General features: G+C 47.0%; 1 protein-coding gene across 2 annotated transcripts in view; it reads left to right on the top strand.

Annotated features, from left to right (window-relative positions):
• KCNAB1 (potassium voltage-gated channel subfamily A member regulatory beta subunit 1) overlaps positions 1-13,844 on the top strand; it is a 234,903-nt gene extending 221,059 nt beyond the window's left edge. For both annotated transcript variants that reach the window (XM_033959143.1, XM_033959144.1), the window contains exons 13-14: positions 11,738-11,826; positions 13,340-13,844. In XM_033959143.1, coding sequence (XP_033815034.1) covers positions 11,738-11,826; positions 13,340-13,429 — 179 coding nt within the window. In that variant the 3' untranslated portion in view covers positions 13,430-13,844. The remainder of the gene's footprint in view (positions 1-11,737; positions 11,827-13,339) is intronic.
• Positions 13,845-16,015: the final 2,171 nt, after the last annotated feature.

Here is a 16,015-nt window from a genome sequence, read left to right on the forward strand (position 1 = left end):
GTATGTGTAGGTTTTATGTTTTATAGATGGATGATGGGGTTAGAACACAGCTTTAAGGATAATGTTTGGATACAGGAGGATGTGGGAGGATATTTTAAGACAGATGTTTTTGTGCAGAACCTCCTTTGTAAACTGCTTTGATGTAGTCCAAGAAGGGAAATACTGTATATCAAAAGTTGCTAATAAATGAAGAAAGGGAAAGGTTAAGTAAAGTTATCAGTATTATATTTTCAGTATTTTAGGGGCAAGTTAGGAAGCAAAGACACTGTTCATACAAAGTTGGAACCCATTTTTTTTAAAAGAAGTAGTTTCAAGTTTTATTAAAATTTGTTGAAACGTCCATCATGAATTCTAAGCGTTTTACAATGTTAAAAACAAGGGGGGGGGGAGACTTACAAGGACATATCGACAAAACAAATGAAGGACTTAAAACAAAAACAATAGGTAAGTTTTGGTGACATACAATAATTACAGGAAAAGCAAGCATAAAAAAAGGGATGAACAGGAGGAGGGTGAAGGAGAAGGTCCTCTTCGATAAAGAGAAGGTCCTCTTTGAAAAAAGAGGCTGGAAATGGAGAGTGTAGAAAAAGAAAGAGTTACAAGGAAGAGGTTGTTACTCAAAAGCGTCTGTTAGATTACAAAAGTTAGATAGTTCAAAATCTAATAGATGCTGGCACTGTCATCTAGACATAGGAAAACGGGATCATTTGTTGTTCTATTGTCCTTTGATACTCAACTTTTGGAAGTCAATATGGGGACAGATTAATACCATACTGGAGTCATCGATTCCATTGACATATGATGTTGACATATGATGTTGCATCTTAAACCCTCATTGGACAGATATAAATGTCGGCTTTTCCATGCAAATGGGAATAAATGTCGGCTTAGCCATGCAAATGGTTACTCATAATTGGAAAAATTGGGATCGCCTTAGTTTTACTTTTTGGTGGGCGAATTTATGCTTATGTTATAAGTATGAGAAAATGAATGCTGACATGCTAGGGCATACTAAGATACTCAAATTAGTTTGGAGTCCATTGACATCTTTTGTGGATTCATTATAGTTGTATTTTATCTATATTTTATGTTGTTTTAGCACACATTCAAGGGAAGGATGGGTGGGAGGGGGTATCTCTTTTGTTTAATTGTATTCCCTGTTTGAAAATATTTGACGAGGGTGGGGGTTCTATTCTTTTTGTGCTTATTGTGATTATTTATATATGTATGTATATTGTTTGCACTTGTTGCTAGTTTGAAAATTTAATAAAGAATTTTTTTTAAAAAGCGTCTTTGAAAAGGAAACACTTTAGTCTACCTTTGAATTAATCTAAGTATTTTTCAGTCCTCAGGGTATTTGGTAGGGAATTCCAGATTGTGGGCTGTAACCGAGAAGGTGGTGGTTCGATAAGTGCCAATAATTTTTAAGGAAGGGACATGATGGAGATGTTGAGAGGTGGATCTCAGAGTTCTGGGAGTATCATAGGGGATAAGGATTCTATCAATGAAAGCAGGTTCATTGGATTGTAGGGTTTTGAATGTGAGGATAGCTATTTTGTAAGTTATTCTATGGGGAACTGGAAGCCAATGGGCTTTTGTTTTTTAATAGAGGGGTAACATGGCCGTATTTCTTGGAATTAGTTATGACTTTTATGGCAGTGTTTTGGATTAGTTGAAAGTGTCTGAACCATTTACATACAGTGTCTACAAAGGGGTCCAACCAATACCTTCTCATCCCCTGAAACTGTCCTTTTTTAAGGGGGGGGGGGTCTGATCTCTGAACCACTGAATGTCTATAATGAAAGATTTCAAAAGGAGTATCCAAATTAAGCTTTTCATCATTTTCCAAAAGGTATTCTAACACACACCAGCCTGCGTTTTCAGTATTAGCCACGATACCACCGTTCTTTTTCATTCCGACAGAGCAGCCAAACCGCACCATTTAGTCAGAAGCCATTAATCATGTTTTAGAACTGCAGTTCATGTGCTTCGCTCTGAACCATTTGAAATTAAGCAGATTGCTCATCTGACATAAGACGTCCCACACAGCTCAGCTGATTCAAAGTCAACCCCAAAGCTGTTAAAACAAAGGATTAGAGCTGTTCTCCTAGGACAAGCAGGATGAGTCAGCCACATATGGGTGTTGTCCCAACACCTCCCAATTTGCGGATAAGCTCTCCAATAGCTCAGAGAGATTTTTTTTTTTTTTTCCCCTCTGAGCATGTGCAGTGCCCGGGCCCCACGGGGCATGCCCGAGCCCTACCCATTTTCCCCTGCTTCCCCCTAATCCCCAGTCTTTAGTTTCTGCCCGTTCCCATCGGTCGGATTTTTCCACAGCTCTCCATTTTTCTACAATCAAAACTTGTTCTACTTACCATCTTGAAGATGCCAGAAACATCAAAGAAATGTCCGGGCTGCAGGAAAAGGATGAGCACACTGGACCCTCACGACCTGTGCGTTCGCTGCTTGGGCACAGCACACGAGGAACAGTGTTGCATGCACTGCGTCCATCTGTCTCCAAGGGCACGCAAGCTAAGGAAGAGGGCACTGAGAGACTTCTTGAAGAGAAGTGAGGCCCGAGAATCTTCCTCCAGCAGCCATCCTCATCAGAGCGTAGCAGCGGGGGATCCAGACGAATCCGGTGAGGAGCCTCCAGGACGTCCTGGCTCAGTCACCCCCCCCCCCCCCCCGACTGCAACTTGCCCGGTCGAGAAATCTCTCCCGGAGGTCCTGCATGCTGTCGCTAGCCGTCGACCCCTGCAGGAAGCCGATAGGAGTCTCACCAGACCAAGAGATCTCTCCAGGAGTTCCTGCATGTTGCTGCTTACAGCCAGCCTCCGCAGGGCATGAAGAGAAGTGAGGCCCGAGAATCTTCCTCCAGCAGCCATCGTCATCAGAATGCAGCAGCGGGGGATCCACATGCTACAGTGGCAAGGAGCCTCCAGGATGCCCTGGCTCAGCTAATCCCCCCGCCTGCACTTGGCCCGGTAGAGAAATATCTCCCGGAGTCCCTGCATGTTGCCGCTTAGAACCAGCCTCTGCAGGGCAGCCGATAGGAGTCTCGCCAGACCGAGAGATCTCTCCAGGAATCCCTGCATGTTGCCACGCAGCCATCCTCTGCAGGGCAGCCGATAGGAGTCTTGCATGCTGCTGCGTAAATCCACAGCCTCTGCAAGCAACAGATCGGGGCTTTCACCCTCCAGACGGCATGCTGCCTCTTACATCCAGCCTCTGAAGGGAGCCGATTGGGGTTCAAAGGTAAGTCCTATCTGCTTATTTTTGGGAAAACCTCTGATAATCTGTTGCAGCCCCGAGGGCTCCCCCCACCCTCCTCCCAATCTGAATTTAAGGAGAAAGAATCTTCCATGCTTCTTTCCCTTGGAGGGGACCTGCAGACCTCTCCCCCCAGTAGGAGACATGCTGCCCCAGAGTTCAGCTTATAAAGGACATGCTGAAAAAAAAAACAACAACTCGATGTTTCTTTCCCTCTTGGGGTCCTGCAGAGTCTACAATTCACACCTTTCCCACCCCGCCCCCCTCCCCCTCTCAGGTTGGGAACAAGGAGTCTGCCTTTCTCAGCAGGGTGCTGATATCTTCAGAGATGCGGCATGCCAGACCATGCCTCTCCAAGGGTGGGGGTTTGAAACTCCTCAGTCTAAAAAGCTGTTTGCTCTTCATTAAACCTAGGCATAGTGCTTTTCCAGCTAGCATGAGGGACTCTGTACTATTCATGATTTCTATAGCACTGAAAGGCATATGCAGCGCTGTACAGTTTAACATACAATAGGCAGTACAGCAGGAGAAGCCCACTCAAGAGGCATTATCACTCCTCTTTCTCTGCCTCCAGGCACAGTGGGAAACGCAGCCAGGAGCACTGGCACAGATGAAGGGGTGCATCCTGCCCCCTCTCTGCAGGCTCTCCCCCCCTCTCAAGAAGGACAGAGAAGGGCGGTGGGGTACATGGAGCCACCCAACAAGTCAAATGGAGCAGCACATGAACCTGCGAACCACCAGGGGTGGGACCAGCAGCCACAGTTAATCCTCCTGCTGACCCACTCCTCTCTCAGCGGGCTACACTCCCCACAATGCCCCCCTTTAGAGGGAGCCACGCACAACAACATGGCGCGGTTCAGCGGCATGCCATGCACCCAAGCAACGGAGGAACAAGCTACACACCAGCCTCCAGCCACACCCCGAGTCACCACCCACAAAAATAAATAAATATTTACTTAAAAAAAAAAAAACCCACAAACGAGGACTCATCCCAAGTCCCTCCAGAAACTCACAGCCTTTCTCAAGATCCACGTGGGTGGACAACAAGTACCCAAGACAGAGTACTACAAGGCCTGAACTACCAGTACCAGTACTTCACGCAGGCAGTGGCGATTCCAGTCCACAAGAACCTCCTGGACTACAGAGACGAGATTTGGCTGACTCCCTCCTCAGGGCAACCAACATCAAGGAGACTGGGATTGAAGTACCAGATCTTTCCAGCCCAGGGATTCGACAACCCACAGCGGCCATACATGGACATTGCGGTAGCTTAAGAGAAACAGGGCAGCACGACCCCCCCCCTCCAACCCCCGTCAGGGAAGGACCTGAAAAACCCTGGTTTCCACGGGGAAAAAGACCTTCGAGGGCGCAATGCTGAGCGCACGAATTGCTGCGCTCCAGTTCCAGATGCGGCGTTATCAGGAGGCCAGTGAGAGGAAATAAATAAATAAAATAAAATAGAGACTCCAGCTCACAACTGAGCCAGTCCACACTGGCAGCAGTCTGTGCCCCAGCGCTCGCAACAGTAACATAACTGCTACGCAAACAAGCACCGCCCAAGGGGCAGGGGCATCCAAGGGCAGCCCTCTCCCCAAGACAGAAACAGAACCTTGACCACCCTCCGGCCCAGCAGGATCAGATTGTCTACGAAGGCTTGGCCCAGGATCACCATCGACCAGTGGGCCCTCAGCATCATCAAGCAGGGATTCCGAATTCGTCTCCACTCCCCCCCCCCCCCGAGTGGGCGGGGCACCCTCCATCTGACGACCCAACTTTCCTGCAGCAAGGAGAGGACCTGCTTCGGCAGAATCAATAGAGGCGGTGACGAACAGAGGAGATCACCAAGGGGTTTCTACTCCAGGAACCCCTGCATCACCATGGACAAGGACAACGCTCGTCCCTGGATCTCTGTAAGCTCAACAGATGCATACACAAGGTCCAGATGCACTCTTTGGGTACAGTCTTGGCCCTGTTACAGCCCGAGTATTGGCTAGTATCCCATGCACCCAGCCCACAGGAGGCATCGTCGCTTCTAAAGCCAAGACAGACGCCTCCAGTACAAGGTCCTGCCCCTTGGACTCTCAACGGCTCCAAGAGCGTTCACAAAGTGCGTGGCAGTGGCACATCCTCGCCTTCAAGGGGTGCGCGTCCTATCTTATCTCGACAGCTGGCAGCCCCGTCAACCACCATAACCCTCCTCCAAGAACTGGGGTTCCTCATCAACTACATGAAACCCCACCTGAAACCCACCCAGGGGATATCGTTCATCTGGGCAGTCATTGACACCACGCAGACCAAGGCCGTCCTACAGGACTACCAGATCGACGCCATGACATCCCTGGCCCAGTGCATCCCTGCCAGCAGCTCATCGTCAGCACGCTCCGGTCTTTGTTGTGCAGCACACCAGACTACTCATGTGATCCCTGAAAGGGCACCTCAGACGTCACTGGGACCAGTGTACCCAACCTCTGACCACCCACCCACTGGAGCTCAGGGCCTTAGGGAATGCCCTCGAAACCTTCAAACAGGCAGGGCAGTCCTCACCCAAACAGAAAACCAGGTGGCCTCGCACTATATCAGCAAACAGGGAGGGACAGGGTCAACCTCGCTATGCAAGGAAGCTTGCCACATGTGGGAGTTCTCCAACTCCATTCAATGCACCATCCAGGCAACTTACCTCCTATGGGAGCAGAACGACCTGGCAGAAAGACTCAGCCACCAGCTGGATCCCGATGAGTGGTGTCTCAACCCAGCGGCGATGAAGAAGATCTTCAGCACCTGGGGCACACCGAGCATCGACCTGTTTGCAACCGAACCAAACTCAAAATACTCGACCTTCTGCGCAAAGAGATCAACCCATCACCATCTCAGCCCCGACGGTCTGTCTGTGAGTTGGAACACCCTAAGTCCTGCAGAAGATTCTTCAGGACAGAGCAACGGTGATCATGATTGCCCTGATCGGGCTCCTGCAACCAGGGTTCCCGTTCCGGCAAGGGATAGCGGTTCACCCACCTCTCCCCGCTCCAGATCAGTGCAGTTCTCATTACCCCCCTCCACCACGACCTGCGTTCCTTAGCCCTGACCGCATGAATGATGAGAGGATGAACCTACCACAAGACGTGGAGCACACTCTTATGGCAGCCAGAAGACCTTCAACCAGAAAACGCTATGGGTTGAAAGGGAGAAGGTTCCGCTACCAGTGCACAGACACGCAGCGAGACCCCTACAACTGCCCCATACCGGATATCCTGCAGTACATACTGAGCTTATCTCAGGGGGACCTAAAACCCACTTCCATCAAGGTCCACCTAAGTGCAATCACGGCATACCACGCTGGCCTAGACAGCAAACCAGTGTCGAGGCATCCAGTAATCACAAAATTTCATGAAGGGACTGTCCAATCTGCACCCACCGGTCAGACCACCACCGCCCGGATGGGACCTCAACTTGGTGCCGCATCATCTCACTTCGACCCCTTCAAACTTTTGGGGGAGGCAGATCCCGTATTCCTGGCTGGGAAAACCCTGACCATCGTGTCTACCAACACATTCCCTCATGAGAACAGGGTGGTACCCAGAACCCACCCCCGATTCTTGCCAAAGGTGGCTTCAGCGTGCCTCCCGGCACTCTACATCTCCCCACAGGGAGTCACACTGCCACCTCAGCAACACCTCCTGGACTGTGTGCAGGCCCTGACTATGCAGCAGATTAGACAAGCCTCAATTGTTCGTCTCCTACGACCAAAACAGACCAGGACTTCCGGCCACCAAACGCAGGCGCGCGCGCTGGATATAAGAGTGCATCCTCTTCACCTATAGAAAAGCGCAGCATCAACCGCAGGTGGGAGCCAATGCCCACCAGCGCAGAACCATAGCCAACACAACGGCACATCTGCACCACACACCAATAGGGGACATCTGCGATGCAGCCACTTGGTCCTCCATGCACACCTTCACCAAGCACAGGTTCCCTCCCGGGAGGGACAGCAACCACTAGCACAGCCTTGACAAACACTGTTCAAGTAGGGTGTTATAGATATTGATTAAGTAGGTCTTCCAGCACTCCTTCTAGACTGAATGTGGAATAGGCAAGTATGAATTCTCACATGCAAGTACGATTTGTCACTGTTGACCAGTTGGTTTCTCACTGTTCATTGATTGTCATTGACCAATTTCACTGTTCTGTGAGTTAAGTAGGTCTTCCAGCAATCCTGTCTAGTCTGAATGTGGAATAGGCAAGTATGAATTCTCATATGCAAGTACGAATTGTCACTATTGACCAGTTATGAATTGTCACCGTTGACCAGTTGGTTTTCTCACTGTTCATTGATTGTCATTGACCAGTTTTCGCCGTTCTGTGAGTTAAGTAGGTCTTCCAGCACTCCTGTCTAGTCTGAATGTAGAATAGGCAAGTATGAATTCTCATATGCAAGTACGAATTGTCACTGTTGACCAGTTAAGAATTGTCACCGTTGACCAGTTGGTTTTCTCACTGTTCATTGATTGTCATTGACCAGTTTCGCTGTTCTGTGAGTTAAGTAGGTCTTCCAGCACTCCTGTCTAGACTGAATGTGGAATAGGCAAGTATGAATTCTCACATGCAAGTACGAATTGTCACTTTGGACCAGTTGGTTTCTCACTGTTCATTGATTGTCATTGACCAGTTCACTGTTCTGTGAGTATTATTGCTCAGTTAACACAGCACTTTATCTAAAACCTTGTTTCCACAACTTTACCTGCTTTGCCTGATTACCCTGCCCGGCTCGGCCTCCACAGCCAGGCGAGGGATGCACAAAGCGCTAAGGCGCAGGTCCAGTCGGTACATCCCTCGGCTAGGGAGTCACCCATATGTGGCTGACTCATCCTGCTTGTCCTAGGAGAAAGTGTAGTTACTTACCTGTAACGTAGGTTCTCCGTGGACAGCAGGATAGTCAGCCACACAACCCACCCGCCTCCCCATACGGCCGACCCGGCCACAGCTAGGAACATCCTGGGGATTAGGGGGAAGCAGGGGAAAATGGGTAGGGCTCGGGCATGCCCCGTGGGGCCCGGGCACTGCACATGCTCAGAGGAAAAAAAAAAAAAAAAATCTCTCTGAGCTATTGGAGAGCTTATCCGCAAATTGGGAGGTGTTGGGACAACACCCATATGTGGCTGACTATCCTGCTGTCCACGGAGAACCTACGTTACAGGTAAGTAACTACACTTTCCTGCTGTCCATTTCACCAAATACTAGTGTTTTCTCTACTACAAAAGACTCCAAATTCCATTTACAGAAAACCTTACAAATCATGAAATTTCAGGAATGACTATCCTTTAACAAACCTAGATGACTTAAGCAAAATTGAACTGTCAGATGTTAGCTATAACAAAAAAAAAAAACAACAACCTTGTGCCATGGCAAATTAACAGAATGCCTGTGGAAACCTCACCCATGACACTATCTCACAACCTGATATGCAAATACCACTCAAAACATCTCATCTGTGTTCTGCCTCCCGGTCTGAAAAAAAGCAAGTGTGAACTATCACATTCATATGCATAAAATTTGTGGTGCGTTGGCCCATATCATCCACAAATGGCAAAAGTAAACCAATACTACACAACTGTACATATCTTCTTTGACTACAGCATAGGTTCCCAACCTTTTTTGAGTCAGAGCCCACTTTTTCAGTGAATGATTCGATAGCGCCACCCCCCTTAGGTAAACCATATTGTACATACTATATATTGAAAACCAAAGACAAATTTTTTAGATTATTTTATTAGACAATAATAACAATATTGATATATTGCTCACAGTATGATTTTAAAAATGTTATTTAAAAAATGAATATAATATTATTAGTGAGAGAGCTGAGCTTGATGTGATGAAACTTCCATCCAGGGTCTACTCCTTCCTCTCTCTCCACTTCCCTTCGGCTTCTGCTTCCCTCTCTCCTCACTTTCCTTCACCGTCTGTTACCTTTCCCCCCCTCTTCCTCCACTTCCCTTCAGCGCCACTCAACCTCTCCCCCTCATTGGACCATCTTCCTCCCTTCCCCTCACCTTCGCAGGCGCACTTCATAGTTTTCTCTTTCGGAGGTGGCCAGATGCACCAAAGTTCTCACCAAGTCCCGCGTGACTGCCCTAAAGCTTCTCCTCTGACGCACTTCCTGTTTCCGCCTGGGCAGCTTGCATCAGAGGAGAAGTTTTGGGACAGTCGCGCGGGTGAGAACGTTGCCGTGGCGGCAAAAAGTTTAAGCGTCAAAAGTTGAAGAGTCAAAACCAAGATGACAGTGCTGCCATCAGTGGCCATAGGATTTGCCAATTGGTCAAGGGGGCGGCAGTTGGTCCTCAACACCCCCTCAATATGACTTGGACACAAAATGCCCCCTTAGACTTCTCAGCACCCACCGGCGGGCAGTAGCGCTCTCGTTGGGAACCACTGAACTACAGGGACAGAACGGTACCTGTTTTTTGCAGTCCCTGTTGGATATACCTCATAATAGCACTAGATGTGCACCCAGACACAACCACTTTTCTATGCTGTGACTAAATCTATCTGATATTCCCTCCTCCTGACTCTGTGTGGTCATTGCTGTTTTCTTATTGTCTGAGTAGAATGGGAGGGAAAAGCAGCCAAGAAGAGGTCCAGCTGCAATTTAAAAACAGCTAGCTTCTTCCCAGCTCTGTAGCAACGATTTGGTCTCATCATTTGGGAAATGCCCAAACTCCCTTGAAGCACCAGGAGTAGCCAACTACCCTCACCTCCCTTAGGGAATACTGGATAAGCCCAGTATCTTGTTTCCAACAGTAGCCAACCCATGTCCCTTATCCTAGGAATAAGCAGTGGCTTTCCCCAAGCCATCTTAATAATAGCCTATGGACTTTTCTTTTGTGAAATTATCCAAGTCTTTTTTAAACCCCGCTAAGCTAACTGATTTCATCACATTCTTCATAATTTCTGATAACATTTTAGCATCTATCCATTTATCCTGGTCAGACAGATGGCAGTACACCCCTATCACTAACCTTTTCCCGATTACACATGGAATTTCTACCCATAGGGATTTCAAGGTGTGTTTCTACTCCTGTAGAATTTTGAGTCCATTCGATTCAAGGCTCTCCTTAACATATAACGTTACGCCTCCACCCATTCAATCCACTCTATCACTACCATATAACTTGTACCCTGATATGATAAGTGTCCTGTTGGTTATCTTCCCTCCACCAGGTTTCAGAGATCCCTATTACATCTATCTTTTAATTTAGTCAAATATATTCTAATACTCCCATCTTGTTTTTTAGGCTTCTGGCATTTGCATACAGACATTTCAAGCAGTGTTTGTCATATCTATTTATAATCTGCTCAGCAGTTGGAGTAGATGCCTGATCATCTGATTGTTTTCCTCTTACCCTCTAATGCAGTGGTCTCAAACTTGCGGCCCGCCAGGTACTATTTTGCGGCCCATGGGCTGTAGTATTGCTGTCTGTACTAGTGCCCGCTTGTTGCAGCGTCATCCGGCTTCCCCCATGACCTCCTGCTCTTACCTTCAGGTAATTACCGCAGCCTGCAGAGAGGATTGCTGTTGCTGTAGCGATCCTTGCAGGCTGCTGTTGTCCTCAGCATCACGTTCCCTCTGCCGCGATCCTGCCTCTGACATCAGAGGAGGGGGCGGGACCGCGGCAGAAGGAACGTGCTGCGGTGGCCATTGGCAGTCTGCGAGGAATGCTACAGCACCAGCAATCCTCTCTGCAGGCTGCGGTAATTAGCTGAAACTAAGACCGGGAGGCCAGGGGGGGGAAGCTGGAGGATGCTGCAAAGAAGGGGGGAACTTGTAGGCCTTCAGGGGGGTGGTAGATTTGTAAACTATAAAGAGTTTTACCTCATGCAAAATTGTCATTTCTTTAATAAGACATTAACTATTTTTTTCTGCGGCCCTCCAAGTACCTACAAATCCAAAATGTGGCCCTGCAAAGGGTTTCAGTTTGAGACCACTGGATGGTCAGGTTCTCTTATACAATAATGGTTACCAGAATTCCAAATCATTATCTTTGGTATTTGTGTCTGGCTTTGCTTTTTATATTTAGCAAACAAAGTGCTTACCCTTGAGCAGAAACTGATTTGTATCCAGAAGAAACGGCCAGGATTGAAAATATGTACCAGGTGACAGGTGTAAGGGAAAATTCACTAACATGACCTCCCTTCCTCACTTCTCCTGCCATCATCAGCCCAGTCATGGTTTCAGTTTGGTCTTTTCAACACCTTCAAAAACCCACTTCATGCCTTCTATGGAAAAGCCTAATGAGTCTAGTAAATGAAACCCCAACAGGTTTCATATCATTAATCTTCAGTTGCAGAACTTTGACTTGAAAACATTTTGCAGTACAACAATTTGTAGTCTTCACTGTGAAGCACAATTAAATACAACACAGTCTATTCACATCTCTGTTTACTAAGAACGCGCATGTCTCTTCCCTAGCTTGGTGTCTGAGAAATGAAGGGGTGAGTTCTGTTCTTCTGGGATCATCCAATCCAGAGCAACTTATAGAAAACCTGGGTGCAATTCAGGTAAGTAAACACAAGTTACTCATGTTTTGACTGTATTACATATAGAAAACTCTGGCACATAGAGACAGTAAAGAAATGAACCTAATCAAGGTTTTCAATGGAAAGGAAAAGTAGAACATTGCTCAAGAGGATGTGTTCTGCTTTGCATTCTTCTGAGTCGAGATGCCCAAATGCGACTGGCCATTTGCTATTCAGTGATCAAGGTCTGAGATACTTGAGCAGTTTCTGCTCACAAGAGGAATTTTTCTTAATTTTTGCTCTAGACCAGTGTTTTGCAATCTTTTTACACCTATGGACCAGCAGAAATAAGAATTATTCTGTGGACCGGCATCAGTCCGTGGACCAGCGGTTGAAGAACACTGGGCTAAGTTGTGGGACAGACCCCGCCCATCTCTACCCAATCTCCACCCTAGACCCCGCCCCCATAATAGTACTAATTACACCTTGCACGTCCCGTGCCTCATCTGGAAGCCTTCCCTCTGAAGTTGCAACGTCAGAGAGAAGGCTTCCAGTTCAGGCGCAGGATGCCCATAGGAGCCACTGACCGTGGCTTTGTGCACTGAATCAGTTAGGAAGAGGGAGCTGGCTCGAAGATAACGCCGCATTGATCGCACCGTGCACCGGCGGTTGAAGAACACTGGGCTAAGTCGTGGGCCGGACGCCGCCCATCTCCACCCCAGACCCCTCCTCCTCAATAGTACTAATTGCACCTTGCACGTCCTGTGCCTCATCTGAAAGCCTTCACTCTGACGTTGCAACGCCAGAGAGAAGGCTTCCGGTTCAGGCGCAGGATGCCCGTAGGAGCCACTGCCCGTGGCTTTGTGCACCGAATCAGTTAGGAAGAGGGAGCTGGCTCGAAGATAACGCCACATCGATCGCATCGTGGACCGGCGGTTGAAGAACACTTTTTTGGGCCTGATGCACGTGCTGGCCCTGTGGACCGGCAGGAAATTTCTGTGGAGCGGCACTGGTCCACGGACCGGTGGTTGAAGAACACTGCTCTAGAGTAGACAACAGAATAATTATAAACTAAAGGTACATTCAAATGACAAAGCCCCACTCTTAAATGTGAATTTTACAAGGATACCACTAGGGTTTGACCAGCAGAAGCCACATCATTATCTGATCGCACACATAGACGTTTTCCAATAGTCAGTCCTCTCTAGGTTTGCCAGATTTTACTATAGTAAAAGTCTAATTCACATCAAATAACCCTCCCCCTCCCCCCCACATATCCAACAATTATCTTTAAACATAAGAAACATAAAGTATTCCCACCCCCAACTTGGATGTGTATGCTCAATCCAGTACAATCCTGAACATCTTCCTGGTACCACCCTGTAAAAAGGCTGCTCAACCTAGTTACACAGAAAAATGATGGCAGATAAAAGGCCAAATGGCCCAACCGCAATAACCAGCAAAATACAATGCAATTTGCCAGTTAGTAAAGCAATCCTGTTAGCATCGAATATCTGTTCTAGGAACCAATAGCGTGTCTCTGGTTTTCTTCCAGGTGCTTCCAAAGATGACATCACAAATTGTGAGCGAGCTTGATAACATATTGGGGAATAAGCCATACAGCAAAAAAGACTATCGCTCATAATGCACTGCACGACTATATGAGACTGCATGGTTCTAAACTAGTGGCCTGTACATAAGACTGGCTCAAGCTCCAGTCATTGTAATCATTCGGCAAATTGCTGCATCTTCCTATCGTTGCTGGATTTTTCAACTCGTCTGCTGTTGCCACCACCAAGCACGTAACTTCAAAAGCACATCCAAGAGCCATTAAAACAAAGACTACCCTGTCCCAACCTGCATATTTTCTGATGCTAAAGTTAATGATTAGCCAGTTATTCTAAAGCCTCTTGATTGTTCAGCAAAAGATGCAATATGTATACTAATAGTTGTGGTAAGAGAGGATAGCGTAACTGGTTTTAAGAAAGGTTTGGACAAGTTCCAGGAGGAAAAGTCCATAGTCTGTTATTGAGAAAGACATGGGAGAAGCCACTGCTTGCTCTGGATTGGTAGCATGGAATGTTGCTACTCCTCGGGTTTTGGCCAGGTACTAGTGACCTGGATTGGCCACCATGAGAACGGGCTACTGGGCTTGATGGACCACTGGTCTGACCCAGTAAGGCTATTCTTATGGTCTTACGTGAGCTAAGTATAGGACAATTAAGCCATTGTAACATCACTGATGAGGTTGGTTTTGAGGCACTATGGAATAAGGCATTATGACATCACAGTCTCAGCTCTGGAATGTTGCTCTCATTGGGGTTCTGGAATCTTGCTATTCTTTGAGATTCTGGAATATTGGTACTCCTTGGGTTTTGGCCAGGTACTAGTGACCTGGATTGGGCACCGTGGGAACGGGCTACTGGGCTTGATGGACCACTGGTCTGACCCAGTAAGGCTATTCTTATGTACCTGGTGGCAAAATAGTGTTATGCAAATCCAAGCAAACAAAAACCCGAGTTCTCCAGCTAAATAAACAAACCACAGATGTATAAGATTCATGCGCAGTTACCAGGCTAAAAACATATGGGTCAGCACCAATTGATGCAGAAGTAGGTTGCCGAGTTACTTTGGTCAAATGCGAAAACATTTTTTGGGTTCTCTCCAAGAATTTTGCCTGCTCAGTCCACAGCAATTATTTTAGGAAACCATTATGAATGCAGGCTATTGAAAGTGACAATTCTCAGATAATTGAAAGGGCATAAATTCACATTCATGTAAATCAGGGATAAAAGCCCTCTTAGGGCTGAACTGTGTGTTTTATAGAAGGCGTATACAGGAAATGGCAAATGTTGCACCGACTCCTTATGACACAGACTGCAAACATTAGGGTCCAGCAACGTTGTTATCTGAATTTTATTTAAAAAAAAAAAAGTCTAAATAAACTGTGAAAGAAGGGGTTAGCAGTCGATTGCTAGGTTGCTTATCTTATTGCGATCTAGTTTTCTGCTCTGTACTTTTTGCACATCTGTAACAAATTTAACATAGGAGCTTTTCGATATTAAATGTTTTGTTGCACTTCTATGCTGTAAGATACATTACAATCGAAACAATTCATTTAGAATATATGAAAATCTACCATTAATGTTTGGGACTTCAGCAGGTACTTTTATTCTTTTTTTTTTTTTTTAAAAAAGAAAGTAACATATTTAGAGGCCTGGACACAGTTATATACAACAGATAAGCCTTCTTATATACCGTATTTTCACTCATATACCGCGCACACGGGTATAGCGCGCGGGAAACTAATTTATGTAAAGAAATTTTTATATACCACGCACACCCGTATACCGCGCATGCCACCCCGACTCTCCTTTCGCCCACCCCGACTCTCCTCTGGCCCGCCCCGATTCTCCTCTACTCCTTGAAGTCCTGTCCCCACCCTGAAAGCCTGATGCCCCCCCCCGACGTACGATTCACCCCCCCCCGCAGGACTGCTCGAACCCCCAACCCGAAGAACCGCTCGAACCCCCACAGCCTCCCCACCCCCACCCCCCATCATGGAGAAGCTGCCTACCGTTGTCCTGCTGCTTCCTCTGCCGGCAGTCCCGCCCCTTCTCTGAGCCCTGCGTCTGCGCTGCTTCCTCTTCCGGTGGTCCCGCCCTTTCTCTGACATCAGAGAAAGGGCGGGACTTGCCCACGATTATGAGGCGTTTCAATAGGATTTGAACTGTGCTTTCCTGTTTCTCAACTCATTGCTCAAAGCCCCAGACTATTCCTCCACTTGAGTACATGTTAGACTTATAGGATTAGCAACATAAAGAATGGAAGAGAGCTTTGTCAAGGCTGAAGAAACAAGAGTTTGTGCCGAGCTTCCCTCCTTGTACCAGAAAAAGTCCCAACTTGGATCTGAGTTTCAGCAATGGAATTGCCTTCTTCAGGGGACAGCAAGTAACTTTGGCAATATATAGTTCATGTCAGTGCTTTCAGTTACTGAAGACTCCAACACAAACTATATATTTATCCAATAGGAGGAAATTTATTTTTTTTTTCACTCAAAGGATAGTTACGCTCTGGAACTTATTGCCAGAGAATATGGTAACAGTGGTTAACATAGATGGGCTTAAAAAAGATTTAGACAAGTTCCTGGAGGAAAAGTCTACTCTACTACTACTTATTTCTATAGTGCTGCTAGCATACCTAGTGCTGTACATTAAACAAGACAGACATG

The sequence above is a fragment of the Geotrypetes seraphini genome, chromosome 9 (assembly GCF_902459505.1).
Source record: "Geotrypetes seraphini chromosome 9, aGeoSer1.1, whole genome shotgun sequence".
Lineage (NCBI taxonomy): Eukaryota > Metazoa > Chordata > Amphibia > Gymnophiona > Dermophiidae > Geotrypetes > Geotrypetes seraphini.